General features: G+C 52.3%; 1 protein-coding gene across 6 annotated transcripts in view; it reads right to left on the minus strand.

Annotated features, from left to right (window-relative positions):
• Window positions 1-868: 868 nt before the first annotated feature.
• Window positions 869-26,761, minus strand: part of C13H1orf198 (chromosome 13 C1orf198 homolog) — a 35,631-nt gene continuing 9,738 nt past the window's right edge. For 3 of the 6 annotated variants that reach the window (XM_008268268.4, XM_070055521.1, XM_070055522.1), the window contains exons 2-4: window positions 21,596-21,646; window positions 6,992-7,528; window positions 869-3,484 (exon numbers count right to left, since the gene is read on the minus strand). In XM_008268268.4, the coding sequence (XP_008266490.4) occupies window positions 3,428-3,484; window positions 6,992-7,528; window positions 21,596-21,646 (645 nt within the window). In that variant the 3' untranslated portion in view covers window positions 869-3,427. Of the gene's footprint in view, window positions 3,485-6,991; window positions 7,529-19,555; window positions 19,706-21,595; window positions 21,647-26,761 lie in introns of all 6 variants that reach the window. The other 3 variants (XR_011381504.1, XR_007909678.2, XM_070055520.1) reach the window with 3 other exon arrangements.

The following is a 26,761-nucleotide window of genomic DNA, read 5'->3' on the forward strand; positions in this document are numbered from 1 at the left end:
TGACTGTATTGGAGTTGGCACCTTTGCCAGGTGGTTAAGTTAAAATGAGGCTGCAGTATGGGCCCTGACCCGATGTGACTGACGTCTTCCTAGGGAGATCAGGACGGAGTCCCGCGCACACAGCACAGCCGCCCAGTCTGCGGGACTTTCACAGCAGCTCCAGCAGGCAAACACACTGCTCTTCATGCTCTTCTCAGTCCATCTTTCATCCAGGATGCCTGAGTTTCAGTGGGATTCAGAATCACTGATTTCCTCTCAGGGGATGCCCTCTTAGTATCAAGGGACATGAGCCTGAGGCCAGACCAGAGAAATTGCTGGAAGAAATTACTGAATCGCCCCACCCCACAACACAGAGCATCACAGTCCCACAGGTTCAGCATTTTCCCTCCCTGGCCGCAAAGAGCTGCATACCCAGGTGCACTTGGTCTCCCTGTTGACGGCTCCCTTGTGCATAGAAACATTTTCTATCTGAGGTGCTAATACCACCCGTACATTAATGAATGGGACAGGACTGACAGCAAAATAAATAGCTAAATAAAATCAGCTCCCACCAGACTCAGGACAGCATTTGCTTATGGAATCAGAGTCATTCAACCTGGCAGGTTGTCATTGGCAAGTCTCGTCGCAGCTCCCACGTCACCGGAGGGCTGGACACATGTCCTCCAGGATGCAGCCTGCACCTGCGCGTGGGGTGGCACACCTTGGCCATCACTGCCTACCAAGCTTCGAGGAGGACTGTGTCAAGACTGCACATGGGCTTCCGGAAGTGGCTTCAGTCTGGCTTGAACCAGCACTCAGCCTTTCTTTTGTGTCCAATTTCAGTCAACTTTATGGCTCCCTGACAGAGGCCCCAGACACACACAAGCAGCATGTTTAAAATGGCTTTATTAAAGGTTATTAGTATAAAATATGACCAAGTTACAAGTTGTAAGAATTTATCATTTTTGAAAATGTGTATCAAAGAAAGGGAGGCCACTGGACATCCACACGAGGGGTCGGGCCTGGCTGGGTGACAGTTCCTGTTGTTCCCAACACAGGCAGTGCTCCAAAAATGAGGGGGGGCACCGAGGAGCAACCCCCAGTGCAGCGGAGGCTGGCTTCCGATTTCCTGGGGGAGCTTTTATAAAACGCAGTCAGAGAGCGGACACTGTCCCAGGTGCAGAGTCTGGGAGGACGAGGAATCCAAACTGCATAGCGGCTTCCGCTGAAAAGTGTGTATTTTTTCAATAATAAATACAAACTCCTGGTTTTCGAGATTCCAATCTGATTGGGGGAGGGGGGAGCGAGACAAATGCAGGGCTTAAATTTTCCCTCAGGCTGACCCAGCCTGTCCCAGGAAGGGGAATGCACCCAGCTCTGCAGGGGTGCTAGCTGAGGGTACAGGAGGATCTGCAGGCTGGACACCACCAGCAGGGGGGTCCTCCAGGGTCTCCAGAGCAAAGCAACAGGACGGCTGGACTCCCTCCACGACCTCCCAATTTCTCCCTTTACGTTTATTCAATCTCAGCAGTAACTAAACACTACGGGGGTGGGGGGCTGTGTCCCAGAAGTAAGGCCACAGCTTTCAATAACCCCCACACCCTTCAACTCGAGGAGAACCTGAAGGGAATACTGGGCTTTACGAGACAGTGGTCAAGAAGTAACGACGCCTCCCAAGAGGACAGATCACCCTGCCCAATGTCTCCAGACCCTTCTTCCCTGCTGCCCCAACGCGGATAAAATACTTGCTCCAGGGGATATGAAACAGCCCACTGCAGAGTGGAGGCGGGGCAGCGCTCTGGGTGCTTAGCCCTGGGGGAGCTGGCGCTCTGCACTGGCAGTTCCGGCTGGGGTTTCTAAGCTCCCCACCCCCCTAACCCCCCTCCCCACCCCGCCCCGGCCCCCTGCTGGAAAGCTTTTCCCCTCCCAAGCATCAACAGTGCAGAGAGGAGGAAGGTAAATTCCAAGACTCCAGGGGCCAGGGGAGGTTTGAGGACATAAAGCAATTGGTAGAAACCAAATCACATGTTGGCTGAGCCACAGTTTGGCTGAAATTTTCTGGGGTTGGGGGCAGTTGCCACGTGCATTACCTTGCAGCCAGATAAAATATTCCAAAAACTATTTCAAAAGGGTATGTTAAAAAAAAAAAAAGACACACTTCGATATTGAAACCAAGCACTCACTTGCAGGGCTCACAGGGATTAAGGATTAAGGCTTCAGGTGAGGAGAACACAGTGATGGCAACCAATGGACCACACAGGCCAAGACTCGCAGTTCTGCACGGGCACCTCCTACAAATCAGGGACCACTGCGTTCCAGGGCACCTGGTGAGGGCAGTGGCTTCCCTCGCTGACAGCCACACTCCCCCAGCAGGCATGGGCAAGGGCCACCTTGTCTGCAGCAGCTCCAGGGACCCTCGCTATGACAAAGGTCCTAGGGGCTGCTTCTGGCATGCCCAGAAACTCCATTCCTCCACTTCTGGTGGTGGTCAAGGTTGGGGAGGGTCCACCTCCGTGTAGTCTGACCAGTCCTGGGGACGAAGGACATCCACTGCCCCCTCACCCCCGCCTTCAGTCCTTCAGTCTAACACTGGGCACTTCTAACACAGCTGATGGGATCAGTCCTGCCTCCAACAACACCCACCATCTGCCCTGACCCCTGCAGGTGTCCAGTACAGGGTTCATCCAGTGGGTCACATTAGTAACGACAGCTTCTGAGTGAGTATAAAACGAAGAAAGGAGCCACTAAACCAAGATATGAAATAATGAAAGTTAACAGCAAGACTTCGAAACACGCAATTCTTCTCTAAACGGCGATGAAGACATCGAGTAAGTACCAGGACAGCTTAAAGATGGCAGCCAGTGGCAAGTCTGTCTTCCGAAACTGACGTGAGGGGGGGCGTGGCACAAGGTGTAATGTGGCTTCAGCAACATTGAGGGGGGCCCCCAGACCGCTTCCAGGGCTGGCTGGACACTCGGGAGCCAGCATGCCCGCATCAGTACACCTGAGGCCGTCGCCACGGACCACCCATCACAAGGAACCCCGTACATGATGGGCTGGGGCGTGGAGAGAGCAAGAGATGGAAATCGCTCTCCTGATTCCTGTCGCCCGGTTGAAGAAACTCTTCCTTTGAGGAGGGGGAACACTGGACGGAGCCGGGCACAGAAGTTTTATTTACAAGATTAACTGCGTTCTTGACTGTCTTTAAAAATTCCAAATGTAAAACTTCTGTTATCAAATCATGGAAAATAGCATATATATCCGGTTTTACCAAAAAAAGGGAAAAATCTGGCACAGTTTACCAGTTTCCAATGATTCAGAAAAGAGCGTAGATAAACCAGAAAAAAGTACACAGAGGAACGTTGCCCTTTTTTTCTCCTCCACCACCACACTGCTTTGGAACACGTTTTGGGGTGCTTGGCTGTACTTGTTTTCGATCGACCACATTTTACCAGTTGTCCAGAAAATCAAATCCTGTCTTCAAGATGACGCTGCTTGAGCTGACCTGCAGAAGGGAAGACACACTGAGGTAAGGCATGGGTGTATTTTTTTCTCTGTGATGCATAATCTAAAAACAGCATCTCATTTAAAATGACCCAAATGAAAAGAGTCTGCTTCCATCTCAGACGCTCCCTGACCTCAATTTGCCTCTGCGCTTGGAACCAGAAATTAAACAAAACCCAACAGAAGCGACACTCCGCCAGCCAGCCAGCCGCTGCCGCAAACCCTCTCCCACCCAGGCGTGTGTGGGAGCAGCCTACAGACCTACTTACGGAGAAAAGGAGAACAACACGTTCCTGTTTTCCTGTACCTCTTCCTGCTATGGAAGGACAGATGTGCTTACATGTCCTCATCGTAAAATAAAGGAGCAAATCATAGAGATGTTCTCTCTAACGCAGCGTGAACGTGGACAACAGAAAAACAACAAACAAAGCCCTCGCCAAGTGGAAGGAGTGAGGATGCCACGTGGAAGCGGTGGCGTGAGTCTCCCAAACCCTGCAGCACTCTTCACTTCAAGGGAAGCAGGGTGGATCCAAGGTACCCTGGGTGAGGAGGCTCTCTCAAGCTGCGGCTGGATTGCCACCACCAGGCAGGGTGCCTGCCCACCTAACCCAAGTCACCGGATCAGCTGCTGGCATGCTAATTAAGGACCGTGACCCGCTGCGCTCCACGTGGCTGGAAACAGAGGCGCCTGGCGGAGGCGTACACACAGCAGACCCGTGACTTACCCTGGAAGCTGAATAGGCCCAGCTTGGCGGTAAAGGGAGGCTGATGCTGAGTGAGGCAAAACCCAGAAAATAGGAGTCCCGCCAAGTTTTCCTTCCAGTTTCTTATGGGGGCTGGCGTTTCACCCTGCCCTCTGCTCTTTCAAGCTAGTGTCGGAGCTCCCTCCTGCTCCCCACTCCCCCTGCACAAGGCTTGGAGACCGTCTCTTTACAATCAAGACGCACAATCCCCGCTCTGTGTAACTTCTTCCTTCTGATGAAGCCCTCGCTGCAGAGTCCCAGGGAAAGGGCACAGCAGGGGTGGGGATAGTGGAACCTGTCTGTAGGAAGGAGTAGACAGGCAGGGAGACGGAGACAGAACACAGGAAGACGAGACGGTAGACAGGCAGGGAGACAGAACACAGGAAGACGAGAGGGTAGACAGGCAGGAAGATGGAGCGGAACACAGGAAGATGAGACAGTACACAGGCAGGGAGACGGAGACAGAACACAGGAGGATGAGATGGTAGACAGGCAGGAAGACGCAGACAACACAGGAAGATGAGATGAGTAGGGTACTAGAAACAGGCAGGGAGTGGGCTGAGCACGCTGGCTTGAGAAGTGGGTCAACACAGAGGAAGGGGACAGGTGCACCCCTGATGTGGAGCAGGTGCAAGGCGGAAGGTGCTAGAATCTCCAGGCTCCCCTTCTACAGGAGGACAACAGAGGCAGTCATCTGTGGAGAGGCATGAGAGCACCAGAAATGCCCTCCAGGAAACACCCAGAGTCATAGAGGACCACAAGTCAATAAGAAAACAGTAAACAACCCAACCTAAAATGGGCAGGGGCTGGCATTTAGCACACAGGCTAAGATGCTGCTTTACTGGAGGAGGGGGGCTGGCGCTGTGGCGTTGCGGGTAAAGCCATCGCCTGCAACACTGGCATAACATATGGGCGCCCAATCGATTTCCAACTCCCTGCTGATGGCCTGGGAAAAGCAGGGGTAGATGGCTTAAGTGTTTGTGCCCCCGCACCCATGTGGGATATCCAGAGGAAGCTTCTGGCTCCTAGCTTTGGCCTGGTCCAAAGTTGGCCGTTGTGGCCCTCGGGGGAGTGAATCAATGAATGGAAGATCTCTCTCTCTCTGTGTAACTGTCTTTCAAACAAATAAGTTAAAAATTTTTTTTAAAAAAGATGCTGCTTGGATGCCTGCATCCCATAGCGGGGGTGCCTGGAAAGCAGCAGGTGATTCCTTCAGGCACTTGGGTCCCTGCCACCCACACGGAGACACAGCTGAGTTCCTAGCTCCTGGCTTTGGCTTCATCCTCAGCCATTGCAGGCATTTGGAAAGTGAACCAGAGGCAGGGCGATCACTCTTTGTCTCTCTGCCTTTCAAATAAAGCTAAAATAAAACTTAGTCAAGGGAATTAAATAGATACTTCTCCCAAGAGAATATACAGATGGCCAATACAGATAGTACAAAGATGCTCAACATCACTACTGATCAGAGAGATACAAATGAAAACCACAGTAAGCTGCCGCCCCACAGCTGTCAGCATGGCTACTATCAAAGAAACAGCGACAAGCTCTGCCGAGGGCTGTGGAGAACCTGGAGCCCTGTACATCGCTGGTGAGACTGTAATATGCTGCAGCCACTGAGCTGCCCACCCTGCCCACTGCAAACAGGGTTCAAGGTCCTCAAACACGTCACAGCATAACTGCCATACGACCCAGAGTCCAGGTCTGGCTGTATATCCACAACTGAAAGCAAGCTCTCCGAGAAGTACTTGTGAAGTGCTTTTTTTTTTTTTTTTATTTTGACAGGCAGATGGACAGTGAGAGAGAGAGACAGAGAGAAAGGTCTTCCTTTGCCGTTGGTTCACCCTCCAATGGCCGCTGCAGCCGGCACATCGCACTGATCCGAAGCCAGGAGCCAGGTGCTTCTCCTGGTCTTCCATGGGGTGCAGGGGCCCTAGCACTTGGGCCATCCTCCACTGCACTCCCTGGCCACAGCAGAGAGCTGGACTGGAAGAGGGGCAACCGGGACAGAATCCGGCGCCCCGACCAGGACTAGAACCCGGTGTGCCTGCACCGCAGGCGGAGGATTAGCCTAGTGAGCCGCGGCGCCGGCCTCAGAGAAGTACTTGTACACTCAGGTTCACAGCAACGCTATTCGTAATAATCAAAAGGTAGAAGCAACCCAAGTGGGCACCCTCGGATGACTGGACACAGTGTGGGACAGCCACTCCACGGGACGATGATTCAGCCTTAAAAGGAAATTCTGACGCCCACTGCCACGTGGATGAGCCCTGAAGATGAGGTCAAGTGAAACACACCAGTCAACAAGGACAGATTCTCTATGACTGCAGCTACGCAGGGTGCCTGGAGTAGACAGGTGCACCGGGACAGAAAGTGGAAAGGGGTGCAGGGGCTCAGAGGTGGAGGAATGGGGAGTTTGTGTTTAACGGGTTCACAGCTTCAGTGTGGCAGGACTGAAGAGTTCTGGAGGAAGATGGTAGTGCTGCTTGTAGGGTATTAAGAATCAACTTAATGTCATGAATTTAACTTAAAAATGATTAAAATGGTAAATTTCATGATATCTGCATTTTACCACAGTAAAAAAGAAAATTTAATGTTAAAAGAAAAAAAAAAGAGTGAGGCTGGCCTTGAGGCATAGACAGTAAAGCGGCTGCCTGCAATGCCAGCATCCCATATGAGCATCGGTCCGAGTCCCGGCTGCTCCACTTCTGATCCAGTGCCCTGTTAATGTGCGTGGGAAAGTAGTGGAGGATGGCGCAGCCACCCACCTGTGCAGGCTTGGGTTCCGAGAACAAAGCGTCCTCCATGTCGTCCTGCCTGGCGGCGGGAGACGGCAGCTTCCTGTCAGCCTCTGGAGCGGTGGCCTCGGGCAACACGCTGGTGGAACCCTGGCCCGGCTGGGGTCTCTCGTGCTCCGCAGGGGGAAGGAAGCGCTGCTCCTGGCGGACGGCGCTGGGCCTCTCTGCTTTGGCCTCCCTGTCCTTCTGGCTGGGTTCCTGCCGGTAACAGGCAGCCAAGACCTTCTCCCCCTTCTCCATGGACTTGATCTGGCTGGGGGTCAGCGACTGGAACTCTGCCTCAGGTCCCTCGCCCCGGGACCGCTCTGCATTGATCTTCCAGAAGGATGACTCCTCTTCCTTCCGGGCAGGACCCAGAGCGTCCAGGCTGGAGGACCTGCTGCCCTGGGGAGCCTTGAAGGCCTGGGAGCCCTGGGCGGCTTTGCACAGTGACCTTGGCTCGCTGGCGGCCGTGCTGTTGCTCGGCTCCTGGATGGACAAGGAGGAGATGCTGAACTCCATTTGGCTCTATGGTGAGACAGGGGAAAGGAGAGAGAAGAGAAAGCAGCCTTTAGACTCCGGCCAGAAAAGGTACGCCAGCTCAGGCAGCCCAGCCCTGGCATAAGGACCCACACACTCCACAGTACCACAGTGCTTTCGGTCTGCCCTGCACGGTGACTGGCAAAACCGCCATCGCACACCTGAAATGCATCACAGCAGAAGCCTAGACACCAAGGCCCCTTCATGCACGAGGCTACCTTACTGATGGGCAAGCGGAGCACCTACCTATCTCCTCCAGCCTTCCTGGGGGCAGCTGCCTAACAGGTGATGGCCCCCACTGTGAGGAAGACAAGGAGGGGTGCACGGTGCAACAGAATGAGAGCAGGCAGGGAAGGGCCCCGCACCCAGCACAGCCCACACCCATGCCCACAAAATGCTTTCTGCAAGCCACATGTGACCTACAAATGAGCCTGCTGAGTTGTTCTGATCAACAAATCATTATGTGGAAACCAAAGCTCCTCTTTAGACAAGAACACAGAGGAGAGCCTAGTCTTCCACACTCTGCAGAATAAGCAACGCGTGATCTCAGTCATTTCTATTATCAATCCTGAAAATGTCTTTCTTCCTACCCCACCATTTCTAATTCCTCAATCCCCAAGCCCCCTCCTTTTAAAAAATAAAGGTGAGGCCGGCACTGAGGCCCAGCAGGTTAACGCCCTGGCCTGAAGCACCAGCATCCCATATGGGCACTGGTTTGAGTCCTGGCTGCTCCACTTCTGATCCAGCTCTCTGCTATGGCCTGGGAAAGCAGTGGAAGATGGCCCAAGTCCTTGGGACCCTGCATCCACATGGGAGACCCAGAGGAGGCTCCTGGCTCCTGGCTTCAGATGGGTGCAGCTCCGGCCGTTGTGGCCATCTGGGGAGTGAACCATCAGATGGAAGACCTTTCTCTCTGTCTCTACGTCTCTCTGTAACTCTCTCAAATAAATAAAATAATAAAATCTTAAAAAAAAATCAACCAATAAAATTTTTAAAAATCACATTACAATATCACTACTATTTTGGGGGTTTTGTGCAACCTTTTTCTTTCTTTCTTTCTTTCTTCCTTTTTTTTTTGACAGGCAGAGTGGACAGTGAGAAAGAGAGAGAGACAGAGAGAAAGGTCTTCCTTTGCCATTGGTTCACCCTCCAATGGCTGCCGCGGCCGGCACACTACGCTGATCCGATGGCAGGAGACAGGTGCTTCTCCTGGTCTCCCATGGGGTGCAGGGCCCAAGCACTTGGGCCATCCTCCACTGCACTCCCTGGCCACAGCAGAGAGCTGACCTGGAAGAGGGGCAACCGGGACAGAATCCGGCGCCCCAACCAGGACTAGAACCTGGTGTGTCGGCGCCACAAGGCGGAGGATTAGCTTAGTGAGCCGCGGCGCTGGCCAACCTTTTTCATAAATATGTTACAAGGCTATGGTCCTATTACAGACACACAATTTGGGGTTCTGCTACATTGCTGCACGGACTTCATAACCATTATTTTTATTATCTCGATCAGCAGCTGACCCAACACTCACCTATTACCAATTTGTTCTTTCTGATCTCCACTGTTATGATTAAGGTTGTCTTGAACAACTCTCCCTCTTAGGATTAATGTCTTCATAGATTCCCACAAATGAAACATCCAACCACAAAAGGTCTGAACCTTTTCTCTAATGGTGTTTTCACATGCACACCCAAAAACTGACTTTGTAGGGGCTGCCCCCATTTCGAATGCCACCTGTGCCATCTCTCAGGGGGGCATTCATAGTCACCAGGTAGAATCACTCAAAACTGGCAGCTGCCTGACTCCACTGAGCACGGTTCTTTATTACTTGGGCACATAATGGCCTGCTCGTGACACATCCCCCCAGTGAGCAGGGGTGAGGATGAACACATCGCTTTCCCAGGGAAAACCCTAGTCCTGAGCATAGCGTTGCTCGGCTGTGACTTCTCCTCCAAGCCTGGCTGCTGATGGCCAGAGACCTCCCCTCCAGGCTCAGGGGATGACGGGGCCATGAAGAACTCAAGTTCAAGTCACAAGCCCAGGCTGCCTCAAGGCTCAGTGTTACAGGAAGCAAAATCTAAGACACAGACATCAAAGCTCGGCCTCTGCCAGATGCCGTGATGAAGAACAAATGGAGATTACTGAAGTGTGTCTGGCCCGTCAGGCGTGTAGTTATTTTTATTCTTTTCATTCTACAAATGAGAACACGGAGATTTGGCAAGATTAAGTGTATTGCCCTGGGTCACTCCCCAGTCCATTAGAGGATTGCACAGCTGGGATCTCAACCCAGATCAAATGATTGGAAGCTATCACCAGGCATCACTGCACGTACAAAAAGCCCGCAGCTGCTGGCCAGAGCACCCACAGCAACAGCGGGAAGCCTTGTACATAGCACAATTAAAAGACAAGTTGATTTTGGTGCAAAAAAAAAAAAAGTTTTTAAATCTATACGTAGCTTTTTGTAATACGTGTTTTCTGTGAGCTTTCTGTCTGAGATCTAATCTGATATTTAAATGACTGTGTCGGAGTGAAGCATTCTGAATACTCCGCATATTTCCAAACTCTACAACAGGATCCAGGAAGACCGCGGGCAGAGAAGATGTCTTCTTTAAGTAAGCGAATCACTAAAGACAGCTTGGAAGAGGGCCTAGGACTCAGGACAGAGATGCCTTTGATGTGGACGACGTAGCATGAGGAAGGCACTGAACACCATTCACTTTGTTAAACCCTGGGCTCTTTTAGGACTGGCAGTTCCTTTGGTGGGGATCTCTGCTAAGAAGCCTCTGGAAGGCTGCACATTCTGCCTACGTGGAGGACATCAAGAGGTGAACCAGGGCTGCTGGGGAGGGAAGCCGTTCCCAGGGGTTCCTGGTGAAAAGGGCCCGAGCGAGTGTAACCTGGCTGGGCTTGACCCCCTCTGCCAGAACAAGCGGCCACTCCCACCGCTTCCTGGCTGGCCAGAGCCCGCCTGGGCGCAGTCACCTGCTTACAAGAGAAGGTGGTGCCGGCAGGAGCCGCTACCTGGCTTGGGGGGCTTTGGGGTGAACATACTTGCTTTGAAGTCTTGGTTCCTATTTCCTTAATTTTACAAATAGTGGCATTGTATCACCACAACTTGCTGTGAGAAAACACCACTCCGTGAGCATCGAGCCACCCCAGAGGGAAGGGCTTTGTTACCCAGACTTTCTATAGACGCACTGTAGAAAGTGCCGGGGCAGCGTGAGGGAGAAGGGGAGACCGGGACCTTCTTTTCCTGTCTAAATCTAACTCTGCTCAGCTCCAAGAACTCCAGGAACCATGAAAAAAAAAAAAAAAAAACGGAATCCAGCAGGGCCAAGCAGGAGTCTGGGGGGGATGTGCCAGCACCACCCCAACTTGTCCCCTGCATCTCGTTCTACCCAGAGCTGTCTAGACTGGGGACCTTGCACGTAGCACCAGGACACCGCAAAAAGTGACTCTAAGCTCGTTTTCAAAGCAGCACCTGCCATAGCAGTCCCCGGGGCCAGCCTGGCGTAGGGTCCATCACATTCGGCTTCTAGCTGTCCACACTCTTGGCCACCTTGCCTCTCTCCCTCTTGGGGACTGATCCCAGGCTGCTCGTCATCCATTACCACTGTGTGCGCTGTCTGGCTGCTCCCTGAATCCCAGTCAAGATACTCAAAGGTCGCCTACTTGCCAATCCAAGACCACAGGCACCTTCTTGCCTCCACCTGCTTCTCCTCAGGAAAGAGCAAGTCCCCCAGCAGCTGCGCCACCCTGCCCTGAGCCATCCCTGCCAGTTCTCCCTTGGCAGTTCTGCCCCACTCTGCCCCCAGGGCCACCTGGGCCCTGCAGTCTCCTCGCCGCTGCTCCAGCCTCACCTGCAGAGCCTCCTCCACCCACGCGCACACCTGGGAGGAGGGGACTCACTCCAGAGGCTGCACCTTCTGGCGCACCTCATAGCACCGCCCACCCAGGGGGTCCGCCCCTCTCCCCTGGATCTGGGTGGCCTCATGACATTCTTCGATCAACCCACGAGGCCAAGGGGATACTCTGCCTGTCCCCGTCCCAGACGTGGGAGGCCAGCCAGCTAAGGAAGTAACCCCTCCACCTGGAATGCTGGGCCTCAGCCAAGACTCCGTCTCCTACGAGGACTCAGGGGTCAGTGCCAGCCACCTCAGCCCCAGGCTGCATTCCCGTGGTCTCTATGGGTCCCAACACAGGGCGGCCCAGAAGTGTTCCCTGCCAGACTGTACATTCCGTGAGGCAGAGGGCCTCCTGCTGCTCATAGACCTGGTTCCTCTGTGCGTCTCTCCCACAACCACTGCTGCCACATGCCTTCTAAATCACTGTCGAAGGCGACGGGGGCAGAGCCCCTGGCTGTTCCGGAACCACCAGGCTCTGTGGGAATCCACACAACAGGACGACAGCATAGCCCCCAACACCGCTGCTCAGACCCAAAGCCCTGACACCAGGTATCCATGCCATGTGCTGCCTGCAGGTCCCAGCAAGGGGCAATGGGCACCGTGCCCGACTCTCTGAGGACCCGAGGGAGATGGGGAGGAATCTGGTGGGAGATCCCCAGGAATGCTGCAGGTACCCCGTTATTCATGAGGACAGAGGTGGAGCTGACCTGACCCTTGACCCCTGACCTTGCACAGCTCAGGAAGAACAATGCAGCTTCCGTGTGCTGAGCACTCACTGTGTCCCAGGCCCTGTGCTGAAGCCTCAGGCACTTTGGCTCCCTTAATCTCCCCAACAGTCCAATGAAGTACACAGGAGTATTCTTCCACGGAGCTAGAGAGGATAAAGGCCGGCACAGCAGCCAGGCTCACGCTGCTTTGGGGGATGCGCCGCACCACGTCCATCCTCCTGGGGCTGCCAACCGGTAGGCGTGGGGCTGGGAGGGGGGTCAGTGCAAGGTGGAAGGAGTGGTTTCAGGTGCAAATTTTCTCATTTCTCGGAAAAAGCCCACTGTGGAAAAAAAAGAGTTGGGCTCTTAGGAAAGGAGGTGCGTCAGCCCCCTGCCACCGCACTGAGCCACACTGAGCAGGGCCCGGCAAGAGGCGCCGCAGGTGACAAAGGCTGGGAGCCCATGGACCTTTGGGTCCTGTGGGTCAACTCATTGGCACTGGCTCCAGGCAGAGGGTCAGGGGTTGGGGGGTACATAAGGAAGGCCCTCCCCTCACAGCAATGCTGCAACCCCACTCTCAATGTCCCAAGTGCTCATCGGAGCCCAGGGAGGAGCTGCCCAGAGGACTTGGTCCAGCCCCGCCAGGCGCCAGTTACCCATGTGGGGAACTGGGTCTCAGCTGGCCACATCCGTTCTAAAAACAGCAAGACCACGACGGAGCCCAGGCTCTATTTTTACACCCCACTCACCGCAGAGGAATGCGTAATATTTCAGCAAGGGGGCGTGCGCGCCGCCAAGACTAACTGTTTGGCTTGGCAGCATCGGGCAGATCTAAATTGTTGAGACAAAGGCTACAGAAGCCTTGTCAGAAAATATCATAGCTTACTGGAGCAAATCCCAAGACACTCGCCAAGCGCGGATCATCTAGGGAGAGGAAGAAGGGAAAGCACTCAACACTTTTAGGATCATGCAGTGACTAGAAGTGGCAACGTGGCAGGGACGAGACAGCAGGAGTCGGTCACTGGAGAGAGGCAGCGTAGGGCAGGGCCTGGAGGAGGACCACCCGCCCCAAGTCAGGAGGTTCCTGGCATGGATCAGGGGCTCCACAAACACCCCTGTACGCTTGCTAGGCCAAACCCAACAGGGATCCCGGGGGGCCAATAGGATGGGGCAGCAGATGTGGACAAGCAAAATGCCCATCTGTCAGGCCCCAGGGGAACCTAGCCAGCCCCCAACTGGCAGGGAGTAGGGATGCACAGCAGAGCCTAAGGTCCTCAAACTTAGAGATGAGGGGTGGGCGTTCAGAGGGGGCATTTAAATTACATGTGGGATGCCCTCACCCCATATCAGAGTGCTGATTCCAGTCTAATTCCGCTTCCTGCTAATACACACCCTGGGACCCAGCAGAAGTAGGTTAAGAGGTTGCTTTGGTCCTTGCTATCCACCTGGGAGACCTGGACGGAGCTCTGGGCTCTTGGCTTCTGCCTGGTCCAGCCCCAGCTGTTGCAGCCATTTGAGGAATGAACAATCTCTCTCTCTCTCTCTCTCTCTGTGTGTGTGTGTGTGTGTATGTGTGTCTGCCTCTCAAAATGAAAAAAAGAAGTTAGAGAGGAATAGCAGCCTCTTCCCTCAGGGACAAGGAATTCATAAATGCTCCTGAGCTTTCACTTGTGCCGCACTTCCCAGCAGTGACACGGGGGAAGGACGATTCTGGAAGGTGTAGCAATTCTCCATTAGGAGACTGGCCCTGGGCTTAGGATGGCCTGGTTCACATCCCTCACTTTATGCCTCGGTTTCCTCATCTGTAAAATGGGCTGTTCTGAAGATTAAACCAGGCGATACACCAAAGGAGCATATAGCACAGGTTCTGGGCACGTGGTGAGCCATTTGGCCACTGCCGTGTTGTGACAGTCATAAAACACTGGGGTTTCCACTGGGTTTAGGGGACAAGTGGGACCTTCACGGATGGAAGAAAAATAACTGCTCTAGGACAGAACACAGCCCCTGAGGCAGGGCAGGACAGAGCCTGTGGGAAGGCAGCCAGGGGCAGCAAGACCAGCAGAGATGACCTTGGTCCAACAGGGGCAGGGCTGGGATGCCCCTGGGCTGAGGTAGTGGCGCATTACTCCAACAGGAAGAGTCGGGAAAAGGGGGCCACAGGGCTCAGCTCGGGGTCTCAGGAAGGTGGTCAGAACAGGTGTCAGTGAGGGAAGGAGATGGCTGGGCAGAGCTGGGGGCCCTCGAGAAGGAGAAGCCCTGGGCGGGAGCTATGCTGTAACAGGGAGAAAGACGCTTCACAGAGAGCCCATGGCCGACAGTGAGGAGGGGCAGCTGAGCAGAGCCACGACTTGGAAGCAGGGGGACCCTCCCTGGACAGCAGCATCCTGGCGGGACGGCCCTGCTGGGCCCCCGCGCACGGCAGATCCCTGCAAGAGTTCCTTTCTCCCTTCCCCCTGTCGCCCCACAGCTACCTGATGTCCCTGAGCCCCATGGCGGGGACAGGAACAGCTGCCTCCCAAGGGTGAAAGAACTCAGAGTGTGTGCAGGCCCCTACTTCACCGCACCGCGCTGGGGAGGTGCTCGTGCTCACAAGGGCCTAGGTCTCCTCTTAAGGGGCTGGAGGGGCCGGCGCTGTGGCATAGCACGTAAAGCCACCACCTATAGTGCCAGCATCTCATATGGGCGCCGGTTCAAGTGCCTGCTGCTCCTCTTCTGACCCAGCTCACTGCTTGTGGCCTGGGAAAGCAGTAGAAGATGGCCCAAGTCCTTGGGCCCCTGCACCCATGTGGGAGACCTGGAAGAAGCTCCTGGCTCCTGGCTTCGGATCAGCCCAGCTCTGGCCGTTGTGGACATTTGGAGAGTGAACTAGTAGATGGGAGATCCTTCTCTCTCTCTCTCTGCCTTTCAAATAAATAAATACATCTTTTTTTTCTTTTCTTTTTTTTTTTTTTTTTAAAGGAAGAGGCTGTAAGTCTTCCCTGCTCTGGGAATGATGTATTTCTGCAGCCCTCAGAGATCTTCTGATCCCCAGGGAATCAGGCAGCTCCTCACCCCAGCCTACTTATTATTCCAAAATAGGCAGCCGAACACCAAGGGGAGGACTGGAGTAGACAGAAAGGAGAAGCCAGACAGCATGACGGAGGGGAGCAACGGTGGGGGCGGGGGTCCCAAGAGCCCACTAACCAGGACCCGGGCTGACCTGCCTCAGCAGGCATCCTCCCCCTTCTCCAGCCCAGATGCCCAGGGAATGCAAAGAATCCTCCCCACTGGCTGCCCCCTCTCGTCTGGAGCATTCTAAGTGCTGGGCTTTTTTCCTCTCCAAACATCAGCAGCATGAGAGAGGAATGTGCCATCAGGTCCCCACAGGCACCCTCTCCCCCAGCATGCCCGCCAGGCTGCCGGCTGAGTGGAAAAGATGACAAGCACGACCTCCTCTCCACCTCTGGGACAGGCAGGGCCCCCTTCCCGGGTGGTTGCCCGGGACCTGGGGGATGCACGAATGAGCTTGGCGGGTGCAGAATTTCACTTCAAGACGGAGAGTGTGGATTCAGTGATGAGCCTGACTTCACCTTTCCACGTCTACAAGTCTCCAACACCTCCCTGTGTATCATAAACACAAGTTTTCATGTCAATTTAAAAATAATTTTAAAAGAAAAGAATTCTGGAGATAGGGTAAATTGAATCGTATACTTGAAAATGGTGAAGATGGTGAATTTTATGTTATGCATATTCTACTACAATTACAAAAAAAAAATCCATGGATCCTGGATTAAAATGGAAAGAAGTAGCCAGGGATTAACAATGAAATGAAATGAGGCGGGTGCCAGAGTGTAGAATCCTGGTTCAACCATGGCCACACACTCTCCACCACTCCTCTATCAAGAGTTGTGCTCTTCCCTGAATGGGCACTGGCTCACGCCTCGATCTGACCAGCAGAACAAAGCAGAAGCCGCACGGTGCAAAATCCCAGCCTAAGCTTTCAGAGGCCCTGCAGGCTTCCGCCCTGCCCCCAGGGGTCTCATCCACCACCAAGTGAAGAAGCCTGGGATGGCTCGCAGGAGATACGCGGCCCAGGGGACACCTGAGTGAGCACTCTCAGCACCCTTCCAGCTGCCAGTGACACATAAGTGACCCCAGAAGAACAGCCCAGCTGAGCCCGGCCCACACCATTGACCCATGAAAAGCTGAGCACATCAAAGGCTGCTCCAGGCCATTTGGTTACGGGCAGGGGGAGGGGGAGGGGGTGGGGACAGTTAGTCCTGCATCACTAGGTAACTGACAGAATGAGGAAGCTGCCATTGAGGAACAGCAGGAAAAGGAGGCTGACTCTAACCCTGCACTGGGGCATCTCTCCCTCCCCCCAGTAAAGCCATCTCTTGTTTGTAGCTCTCCAAAGAGGTATTAAAAATCTTTAAGTCTTGGGCCGGCGCCGCGGCTCAATAGGCTAATCCTCCACCTAGTGGCGCCAGCACACCGGGTTCTAGTCCCGGTCGGGGCGCTGGATTCTGTCCTGGTTGCCCCTCTTCCAGGCCAGCTCTCTGCTGTGGCCAGGGAGTGCAGTGGAGGATGGCCCAAGTGCTTGGGCCCTGCACCCCATGGGAGACCAGGAGAAGCACCTGGCTCCTGCCGTCGGATCAGCGTGGTGCGCCGGCCGCGGCGGCCATTGGAGGGTGAACCAACGGCAAAAGGAAGACCTTTCTCTCTGTCTCTCTCTCTCACTGTCCACTCTGCCTGTCAAAAAATAAATAAATAAAGGGTGGGAGGGACGGTATGGGGGCGGGGGAAGCCATTGTAACCCATGAGTCGTACTTTGGAAATTTATATTCATTAAATAAAAGATAAAAAAAAATAAATAAATAAATTAATTAATTAATAAAAAAAATCTTTAAGTCTTAAGAGATGGCAAATCACTAGATTCATGGGATGAGAGTCTAGGCTAAGGAGGAAGGAGGGAGGGATTCCTAAAATTCAACAGAGGAAGGTACGAGCCCCTCTGCTCTATTTTGCCTCCAGAGGGTTGTGACACCGAACTACAGGACTCCCAAGTCTGACCTTGAGACAGCAAAAGGAAAGACAAGGACACAGAGTGAGCCCACCAGCTTGTGAAATAAACAAGTGTTCCTGTTGAAAGGGAATGTTAAATGGGCTTCAGAACTCTGAGCCACAAAGACAAGCTTTTTCTACTTAAGAGACACAAGTTACAGTGGGTGCCACACACTGATGTGATTTTAGCAAGCCTTCTCAATTCACAATTAACAGCAGCATAAGCAGGAACCCACAGGACTGTGCTCCCTCTCTTTGCTCCGCACCTTTCCCAGACATCTATCTCATGCCAGTCCCAGGAGCTGTGCCTGTGTCAGAGGCTGCTCTAGGAGCTGTACTACCTTCTCCCAGAATGTCACTTACACCAAGTTAATAATGCATGAAATGTCCCAGCCAACAAACAACTGACTCGGGAACACTGAACAAGGTAAGACAGCAGACACTCTCATGGGACACATCATGGGCTTAGGCTGTAAGACATTCTAACTATTTTGGACTTTCCTTTGCCTTTACTGCTATGATCATCAAACATGAAGAACATTCCAGAGAAATCCACCCTGTATTCTAGGCCACTGTATCCAGAGCTGCTCATTGTAACACATAGAATACACGTCTGCCTACCACTGCTGGATTAGATATCATCTCTAGCAGAGGTGGGGAACCTTTTTCCTGCCAAGGGCCATTTGGATATTTACAGCATTATTCGTAGGCCGCGCAACATTATCAACTTAAAAATTAGCCTACTTGCTCTGGCCGTTGCAGCCAACTGGGGAGTGAACCATCAGATGGAAGACCTCTCTCTCTCTCTCTCTCTCTCTCTCTGCCTCTCCTCTCTCTGTGTAACACTTTCACAAAAATAAATAAATCTTTTAAAAAAATTAGCTTGCTTATAGATTTATTGAATTTCGAGTTCCACATGCAATTGCCTTGGCAGGACCAGACCAAATGAGTTTGCAGGCCTTATACCCCTAATATATAGGATGAGTGTTTCCCACCCCCATCCAATTTGGAGCCCGACTGAGGGGTAATGGGGACCCTGGCTCAATATCAATGCAACAATGTACTTCCTACCTACTTACAACTTGTGTTGCAGTGGATCTCTTGCTGGATTTTGGAGCTACTCTAATTCCACACTGCTCTTGACATCCTGTTCTCCCCACCCCACCAACCAGTGTCCAGATCCCTTAGGGAGACTCTGGCTTACAATTAAATCATTTGCACTCACCTGGCTCCCTGCACAGATGGAAGTTATTTATTAATCTGTAGTAGAAATAAAAAATAAGGTATATAATACAGAACATCTGTATCTTTATTATCAGGATGTTCAAGACCCAACAGCAGTGCCAATGGCAGAGGGAATCTACAAGGGCACTTAGGAAAGTTCATGGAAAAGTGAATTAAAATGTAGGTTTAGGGGCAGCCACTTGGCCTAGCGAGTGGTTAAGACGCTCTCGTCCCTCATCGGAGCACCTGGGCTCGGCGCCTGACCACTCCAGCTCCTGACCACTCCAGCTCCTAACTGCAGGCACACCCGGGGAGGCAGCGGTGCTGGCTCAGTGATGGGTTCCTGTCACGTGGCACACCTTCAGCCCCAGCACAGCCCCAACAGGCATCTGAGGAGTGCACCAGCTGATAGAAGTACTCACTCTCTATCTGCCAACTTCTCTCTCTCTCTCCCTCTTCTCCATCTCAAATAAATAAATATATTTTTAAAGAGATAAGTTTATTTTGGTGTAAAAAAAACTTGCAATCTATGCATAGCTTTTTTCATAATAACTATGACAAAATGAGCTTTTTAAAGACCTCTCATATGCATGGATTTCAATTTTTTTGCACCAAAATAAACATCTTTTAACTCAGTCTTCCAAGGAATTTTTTGAAGTATCCTCATATGCTTGTCAAATGAACATGGTCATCTGAACTAATGCCACATATTCACCAAAACCATCTCTTATTCCTAACTTAAGAATAATTTCAACCACCCTACACATCTGTCCTGAGATCAGCAAATGCTATTATATGCTGTGGGCCAAGACAGTGCTGTCTTGTCCATCTGAACCCTGAAGAAATATTCCATTTTCAGAAACAATTCCCCATGTGAGGACATCTCAGGTCCCTTACAGACTTCCCTACTTGTCATCCACCCTGCCCCATCCCCTGGAAGCTCATGTCTGCTGAGATGAGGGGCACAGAAACTGAGCATAAATGAAAAACCAAAAACATAAGCCCCTTAAAGTATCAGTGCTTGGGGCCAGCACTGTGGTGTAGTGGGTCAAGCTGCTGCCTACAATGCTAGCATCACATATGAGTGCTGGTTTGAATCCCCCCTGTTCCACTTCTGATTCAGCTCCCTGCTACTGCACCTGGGAAAGAAGTGGAAGATGATCCAGTGTCATTGTCACTCTGTGGGAGACCCAGATGGAGTCCTGGCTTCTGCTTGGCCCAGACCTGGATGTTGGCAGCCATTTGGAGAGTGAACCAATGGATGGAAGATCTCTGTCTCTCTCTGTCACCTTGTTTCAATTAAATAAATAAATAAAATCTTTAAAATTTTTTTAAATTAATTTTTTCAAAGGCTTAAGTTATTTTTTAAAAGAAGATTACTATAGGAATCTGGCCTCTTTTTCTAAAGATTTTATTTATTTATTTGAGAGGAAGAGTTACAGGCAGAGAGAGGGAGAGAGAGAGAGAAAGGTCTTCCATCTGCTAGTTCCCTTCCCAAATGCCTGCAATGGCCGGAGCTGAGCCAATCCAAAGCCAGGAGCCAGGAGCTAGCTTCTCCCTGGTCTCCCACAAGGATGCAGGGGCCCAAACACTTGGGCCATCTTCCACTGCTTTCCCAGGCCATAAGCGGAGAGCAGGATTGGAAGTGGAGCAACCAAGAGTTGAACCGGTGTCATACGGGATGCTGGTGCTATAGGCGGTGGCTTTACTTACTTTGCTACGCCACAGCACCAGCCCTTAAAAAATATTTTTAAGATTTATTTATTTGGGCCGGCACCATGGCTCAATAGGCTAATCCTCCACCTTGCGGCGCTGGCACACCGGGTTCTAGTCCCGGTCGGGGTGCCAGATTCTGTCCCGGTTGCCCCTCTTCCAGGCCAGCTCTCTGCTATGGCCAGGGAGTGCAGTGGAGGATGGCCCAGGTGCTTGGGCCCTGCACCCCATGGGAGACCAGGAAAAGCACCTGGATCCTGGCTCCTGCCATCGGATCAGCGCGGTGCGCCGGCTGCAGCGGCGGCCATTGGAGGGTGAACCAACGGCAAAGGAAGACCTTTCTCTCTCTGTCTCTCTCTCTCTCACTGTCCACTCTGCCTGTCAAAAATTTAAAAAAAAAAAAAAAAAAAAAAAAGATTTATTTATTTGAAAGGTGGAGACAGAGAGATCTCTTCTATCTGTGTGTTCACTCCCCAAATGGCTGCAATGGCCAGGGCTGGGCCAGGCCGAAGCCAGGAGCCTGGAGCTCTATCTGGTTCTCCCACATGGGTGGCAGGGTCCAAGTACTTTCCAGGTGCATTAGCAGGGAGCTGGATTAGAAGTGGAGCAGCTGGGACTCAATCAGCATTCATATGGGATACTGGCATTGTGGCAGGTGACTTAACGCATTATGCCATGACGTTTGCCCCTAAAAAAATTTTTTTTTAAGTATTAGCACTTAAAAATCCTGCTCTGGGACCAGCATTATGGCACCATGAGTTGAGCCACTGCCGGCTTCTCATGTAAGCACCAGTTCCGCCCTGGCTACTCCGCTATGGGTCCAGCTCCATGCTAATGCTCTTGGGAAGGCAGCAGGAGATGACCCAGGTGCCTGGGCCCCTGCCAGCCACGTGGGAGACCAAGATGGAGTTCCAGACTCCTGGCTTCAGCCTGGCCCAGCCCCTGGCCATTGCAGCCATCTGGGGAGTGAACCAGCAAATGGAAGATCTCTCACTGTCTGTCTCCTGCTCTTTGTTACTCTGTCTTTCAAATAAATTAAAAAAAAAAATCCTTTTTTATTTTTTAATGCCAAATGACTCAGGGACCAGGGTTGGTGATCCAAGTCAGGCTGCATTAGATAAATCCATGCATATGTATGTAAACCGGATATAGATACCTCCCCCTTGCTCAAAACCTTGTCTTACAGAGTACCCCCACCAAGGTGCAGAGCACTGGAGGGCAGAGGTCTGAGCAGAGCTCCGGGAACCCCATGCATGGGCACCACGGGGGCAACACCACGCCCGTCACCAGCCCACACGTAGCAGTTGCCTCACTCCTCACCCTTCTCTCCCCATTCCTCTCTCCCTTTTCACCTACAGACTGGTAGTGGGGACTACTGCCTTCTAAGTCGATTAAATGGCCAAAGAACCTATAACTACTTGATCCTTTTTAAAAGGACAAATAAACCTAAATTTAATCCAACTTACCCTTGTTTCCCAGGAGAAAGGAGCCGAGTGCTCATCTTGCCAAGTTATGTCCTAAAATAAAAATCCAAGAATTAATCTGAAAGCCAAACCCAGACATACCCCACGCAAACCTCCATCTACCAAGGGCCATGAGGAATCCAAAACCCAGGAATGACCCCAACTCCCAGCTGTAAACAGTCCTGGTTGTGCTGCTTGGAACGCAGGGTGTTGACCCCCTTGGGTTTCTTCCTCACCTCCCATGAAGGCCGCCAGCCTCCTCTCTCCTACCAGGCAGACACAGAGGGAGGCCACCTAGAACCGGAAGAGCACTCGACCAGCCTGGTCAAGTCCCAGCCCCACCAGCGGTCAGCCATGGCCTTTTTGAGCCCAGTTCCTTCGTCTGTAAAGGAGAACCCCACTGCCCTTGCAGGGTCATTGTGAACATGAAATGAGGTAACCTCTAAAAAGGAGGCCAGGTTTTAATCTGCGGTCGATGCTAACATCTAAGTCCTCCCCTTAGCCTCCCATATGCCGGGAGAGATCTGGAAGGATCAGCAGAATCAATGAAGAAAACGTGAATTTAATTCTAAGGAGAACGCTGAAATTGTTCCTTTCCCTCTCCCAGCAGACCACTATAGAAAGGGCCCTTCAGGACAATCACTGCGAATTCGGCCTTGGGTCCCGCAGGTTTCGTTCACTGGTCTGAACAAATGCCTCCAGGAAACCACCTTTCCCCTTGGCCTCCCCTTCCCCTCCCTGGCGGGACTCCCATGTTGGCAAACATCTCACCCACACCTAGCTTCTCCTGGGGAGAAAGACACAGGCTGGACACGGGATAAGCTATTTTAAACTGAGTCTGATATTTTTATTTATTTATATTATTTATTATAGTCCTATCTTACCCCTCCCTCCAAGAAGCTCCAGGTAATGTACATCCTTCCACAAAGGACCCCTCCCACACAGGGGAGCACCTGCCCCCAGTCAGGTGATCGGACAGCCCCCTCGCAGCATTACTAGAATGAAATACCTGAGGCTGGGTAGTTCATAGAGAAAAGAGGTTTGTTTATCTCACAGTTCTGGAAGTTGAAGGGCATGGCACCAGCATCTGCTTGGGTGTGGAGGATCATCTATGGGGAGCCATCACACAGCCAGGCAGGGAGCCAGAGAGGTGACTTCTCACCAGGTCCCACCTCTTAAAGGTCCCACTGCCTCTTAACATCGTCACAATGGAGACCACGCTGTCACCACAGGACACACACCAACCACAGCACTTCTCCTGCACAGAGCAAATCAGTTCTGCTCACAGGCCCTCTTCCCTCAGTTTCCCTCAGAAAGGCCACTCCACCCCAGCTTAGTCTCAAAGATGATCATAGAGACGGAGGGTCCACACCAGAGCCCAGGGGCAGGATGTGCGGGGTGGGGCGGGGGGGGGGGGGGAGTGCCTTACAAACACACCAGCTCTGCTGTCTCAGCCTGCCAGACCGCGCTGTGAGCATTCTCCGTGCAGAGCTGTCCCAAAGCCAATGATGAGTAGAAGGGCATTTCAGGGTCTGGGCGGCTGAAGGCCTGTTCTCAAGGACAGGGGTCGGGATGAACTGTGTGATGACTCCCCAGCATACCCCACGTGCAGCCAGCCCTGGATCGCAAAAGAGCCGGGCCTCTGCCGCCCTGTCCTCAGTGACCGGAAGTCACAGGATCCACACCCACACGCACTCAGAGTTTGTGAATAAAGGAGATCCCCCCCCCCCCCGCAGGGCTGATTTTCCTCCCCAACCCTCACTCCAAGTCTCACCAATGTGCGTGTGGCCCCAAGCCCAGGTTATTCAGGGTTCTTGGCCCCGTTCGGTGCCAGTTCTGTGCCCAGCCATACTGGGGACAAACATCTGGCAGCCAGGCTGTAGGGACTGGTGCATCGGTGGCACAAACCACTTCATATCTGCTGGGTGGACCCCAGAGAGGAGCTACCTGGGCCTTGATGTTCTCAAGTGTGTATAAAAGGACTAAGCGCTGTATATGTGCATCAGGACGCAACAGAACTAACACAGGGGCTAATCATAAACACGAAGAACTGCAGAAGTAGGGGGCGGGGAGGGGGCAGCCTAGCAACTGGGGGACGCTGCATTAGAGCACTTTCAAACACAGACAGTACTGACTGATAGTCACCTTCTGCACCGTAAGAAGTTCCCCATCAATAATGCACTGTGTTCGTTCCCACATAGCAACATCAGATTGGGCCCCTGACTCCTGAACTGGCTGGCATCCTCTCCTATCATTCAGGGCTGCTGGAAAACCGAGAGGGAATGGGGTCACTGCCTTCCCATGTGGAATCACAGTTAAACCCAAGTTACTTCCCAAAGTACAAACTCTGTCCTTCCAAAAATGGAAGTGGCTGTCTGGAGGAATGTGAGTTGCCAAGGCTTGGTGACCAGACGTGTCCCAGCAGAGAGCAAGGGCCAGAGGCCGAAGAGCTGCAAGGGGCTCCTGGGGTCCCTCGCTGCCTGCTGAGCTAAGTGACCTGGAAGTCCCTACGGTTCTGAGACATAGGATGCTCCAAGTTCAAACAAGAAGGGCTTTGTTTTCAAATGGGAAAAAATAAAGGAGGCCCACGTAAACAGCATTTATTCTAGACATGGGCCTGCAGGGAAAGGGAAAGGCAAGTCAACTGGCAAAAGTGCCCCTCCCAGGCAGAGCCGACAGCCCCTGGCCGCCTCGGTGGACAGAGGACATGTGTGGAAATGATGGGGTAGGCAGCAGGCAGGGGCAGGACCACCAGCCCGGGGCAGGGTGTGTTAGAGCGGGACCCCCATCACCTTATACAATCTGTCCTTTAAATATTAATTATACAACTTGAGACCCTTTGCAACCTGCAAAGATTAAAATCGTAAGGCTTTTGGCTTTGGAGGGGACTGAGCACAGGCATCCGAGAAACAAAGCTTTAGCCTGGAGCTGGGTGAGAGCTGGGCCTCCTCCAGTGGCTGCAGCCCACAGGAGCTGAAATTCCACGGGGGTGCAGGCCAAGAGAGGGGCACACGGGGATGTCTCCCCGTGTCAAGATCCTTTTGTTTGCTCTAGCAAGAAACCAAGTCAAGGGGCAGATTCCTTGGATTTCTGTAATTCTGAGCTCATAAAAAATAATAAAGCACTTAACAAAAATAAACATGCCGAACAAAAATGTGATGGGAGCTCTGGTGTCAGCCACCGGCCACACACGCCAGCCACAGAAAGCGTTTGCAGCAAGGACAGGCTCCCCAGGCCGCTGGACAAAAACTGCATGAGGACTGCAACGTGCAAGGAGCCCCCTCCCCCCACACGCTCTTATACACTCATACACCCACGTGCACTCACAACCCTCGACTCCCACACTTTATCAGCAGGCAGCCAAACTGTGGCTTCCTCTGGGATTGCGTGGAAGGCTGCCTGCCTACCTCCCTGGGGCCCAGCATCTGACGCTGTCCAAGCCCCAAGACAGATCTGTTACATGCCCCAGGACATGCGTGGGCTGCATGTTGGCTGAGAATTGTCCTCAGAGTCACATTCCTCTTTGTAAGAGACATTCATACCAGAGGCAACACTGAGATCTCTCTGCGAACGATTTCTTCTCTGGAGGTCAGCTCAGAAAGATGCCTCTGGTCACCAGATCCCACAGGAAAAAGCCAGGGAGGGAGCAGCAGAGAAGCCAGGGACTGCCAGGGGACGCAGAGTGCTCGGTGACTGATTTTCAGAGGCCAGTACTGTACCTCGGGAGACTGTGGTGCCCAGGTGGCACCAAAGACTCCGGGGTGGACATACACACAAACCGTCTGCTCCTCTACGGCCCACAGGCTGAGCACGCGCCCTTCTCAGGGAAATGTTCACTCAACACAGAGCCAAACAGTGAGAGCACGTACGCTCTGCACGCAGGACTGGAATACACACTTGCTCGAAAGCTCCAGCACTTACTACTTTGCAGCTTGGTGAAGAACAGCTCTCAGAACATGCAGATCTTTGTGAGCTCTGGCCAGTTTTACTTCCAGCGGCCTGCAATGAGCAGGGTCGCACCCACTCATGAAGGCTGGCCGTGAATTATTTTAGGAATTTCTTGAACCTGCTGTTAAACACAGCCATGAGTCCAAGGTGAAATTAGGGGCGGGCATTTACCCTATAAGTTAATTAAGATGCTCACGTCCCATACTGAGTGCCTAGGCTCAAGTCCTGGCTCTGTTCTTGATTCCAGCTTCCTACTAATGCACACACTGGGAGGCAGTGGTGATGGCTCAACTTCCTGATGCCCACATGCGAGATTTGGATCGAGTTCCGAGCTCCCAGCTTTGGCTGGCCCAGTCCTGGTGATGTGCGGGCATTTGGGAAGTGAACCAGCAGAAGGAAGCTCTCTGTCTCTCAAACAAAAGTTAAGTTATATAGCCTTCCAACCAAATACAGTGTATTAAAAGCAAAGGTAATACACACTCATTCCTGGGTGTCTGCAAGAGATTTGTTTCAGGATACCCTGAGACACCAAAATCCACAGATGCTCAAGCCCTTCACATAAAATGGCACAGTTTATGCACAGAATCTACACACACCCTCCTGACACTTTAAATCATTTCTAGATTACTAATACCTAACACACTGTAAATGCCATGTAAATCATAGTTATGCTGTATTGTTTAGAGAATAAGGACAAGAAAAAAACTCTGTACATGTTTCAGCACAGGTATAATTGATTTTGTTCAAATATTTTCAGTGCACGGTTGGTTGAATCCACAGATGCAGAACCTGCAGACACAGAGGGCTGGCCGCACTTCACACTCATGGCTACTGTCACAAAGACAGAAAATCACAGGGGTTGGCCGGGATGTGCAGAAATTAGAACCCTGGCTCACCATCGGCAGGAATGTAAAATGGTGTAGTCACTATGGAAAATAGCATGGATGGTGGTTCCCCAAAAAATTATCACAGAATTATCATTTGACCCAACCACTCCACCCCTAGGTATATACATACAGTAAAATACTCAGTCTTAAAATTAAAACTGTGAAGGGCCAGCGCTGTGGCACAGTGGGTTAACGCCCTGGCCTGAAGTGCTGGCATCCAAAATGGGTGCCAGTTCAAGTCCCGGCTGCTCCTCTTCGGATCCAGCTCCCTGCTATGGCCTGGGAAAGCAGTAGAAGATGACCCAAGTCCTTGGGCCCCTGCACCCATGTGGGA

The sequence above is a fragment of the Oryctolagus cuniculus genome, chromosome 13 (assembly GCF_964237555.1).
Source record: "Oryctolagus cuniculus chromosome 13, mOryCun1.1, whole genome shotgun sequence".
NCBI lineage: Eukaryota > Metazoa > Chordata > Mammalia > Lagomorpha > Leporidae > Oryctolagus > Oryctolagus cuniculus.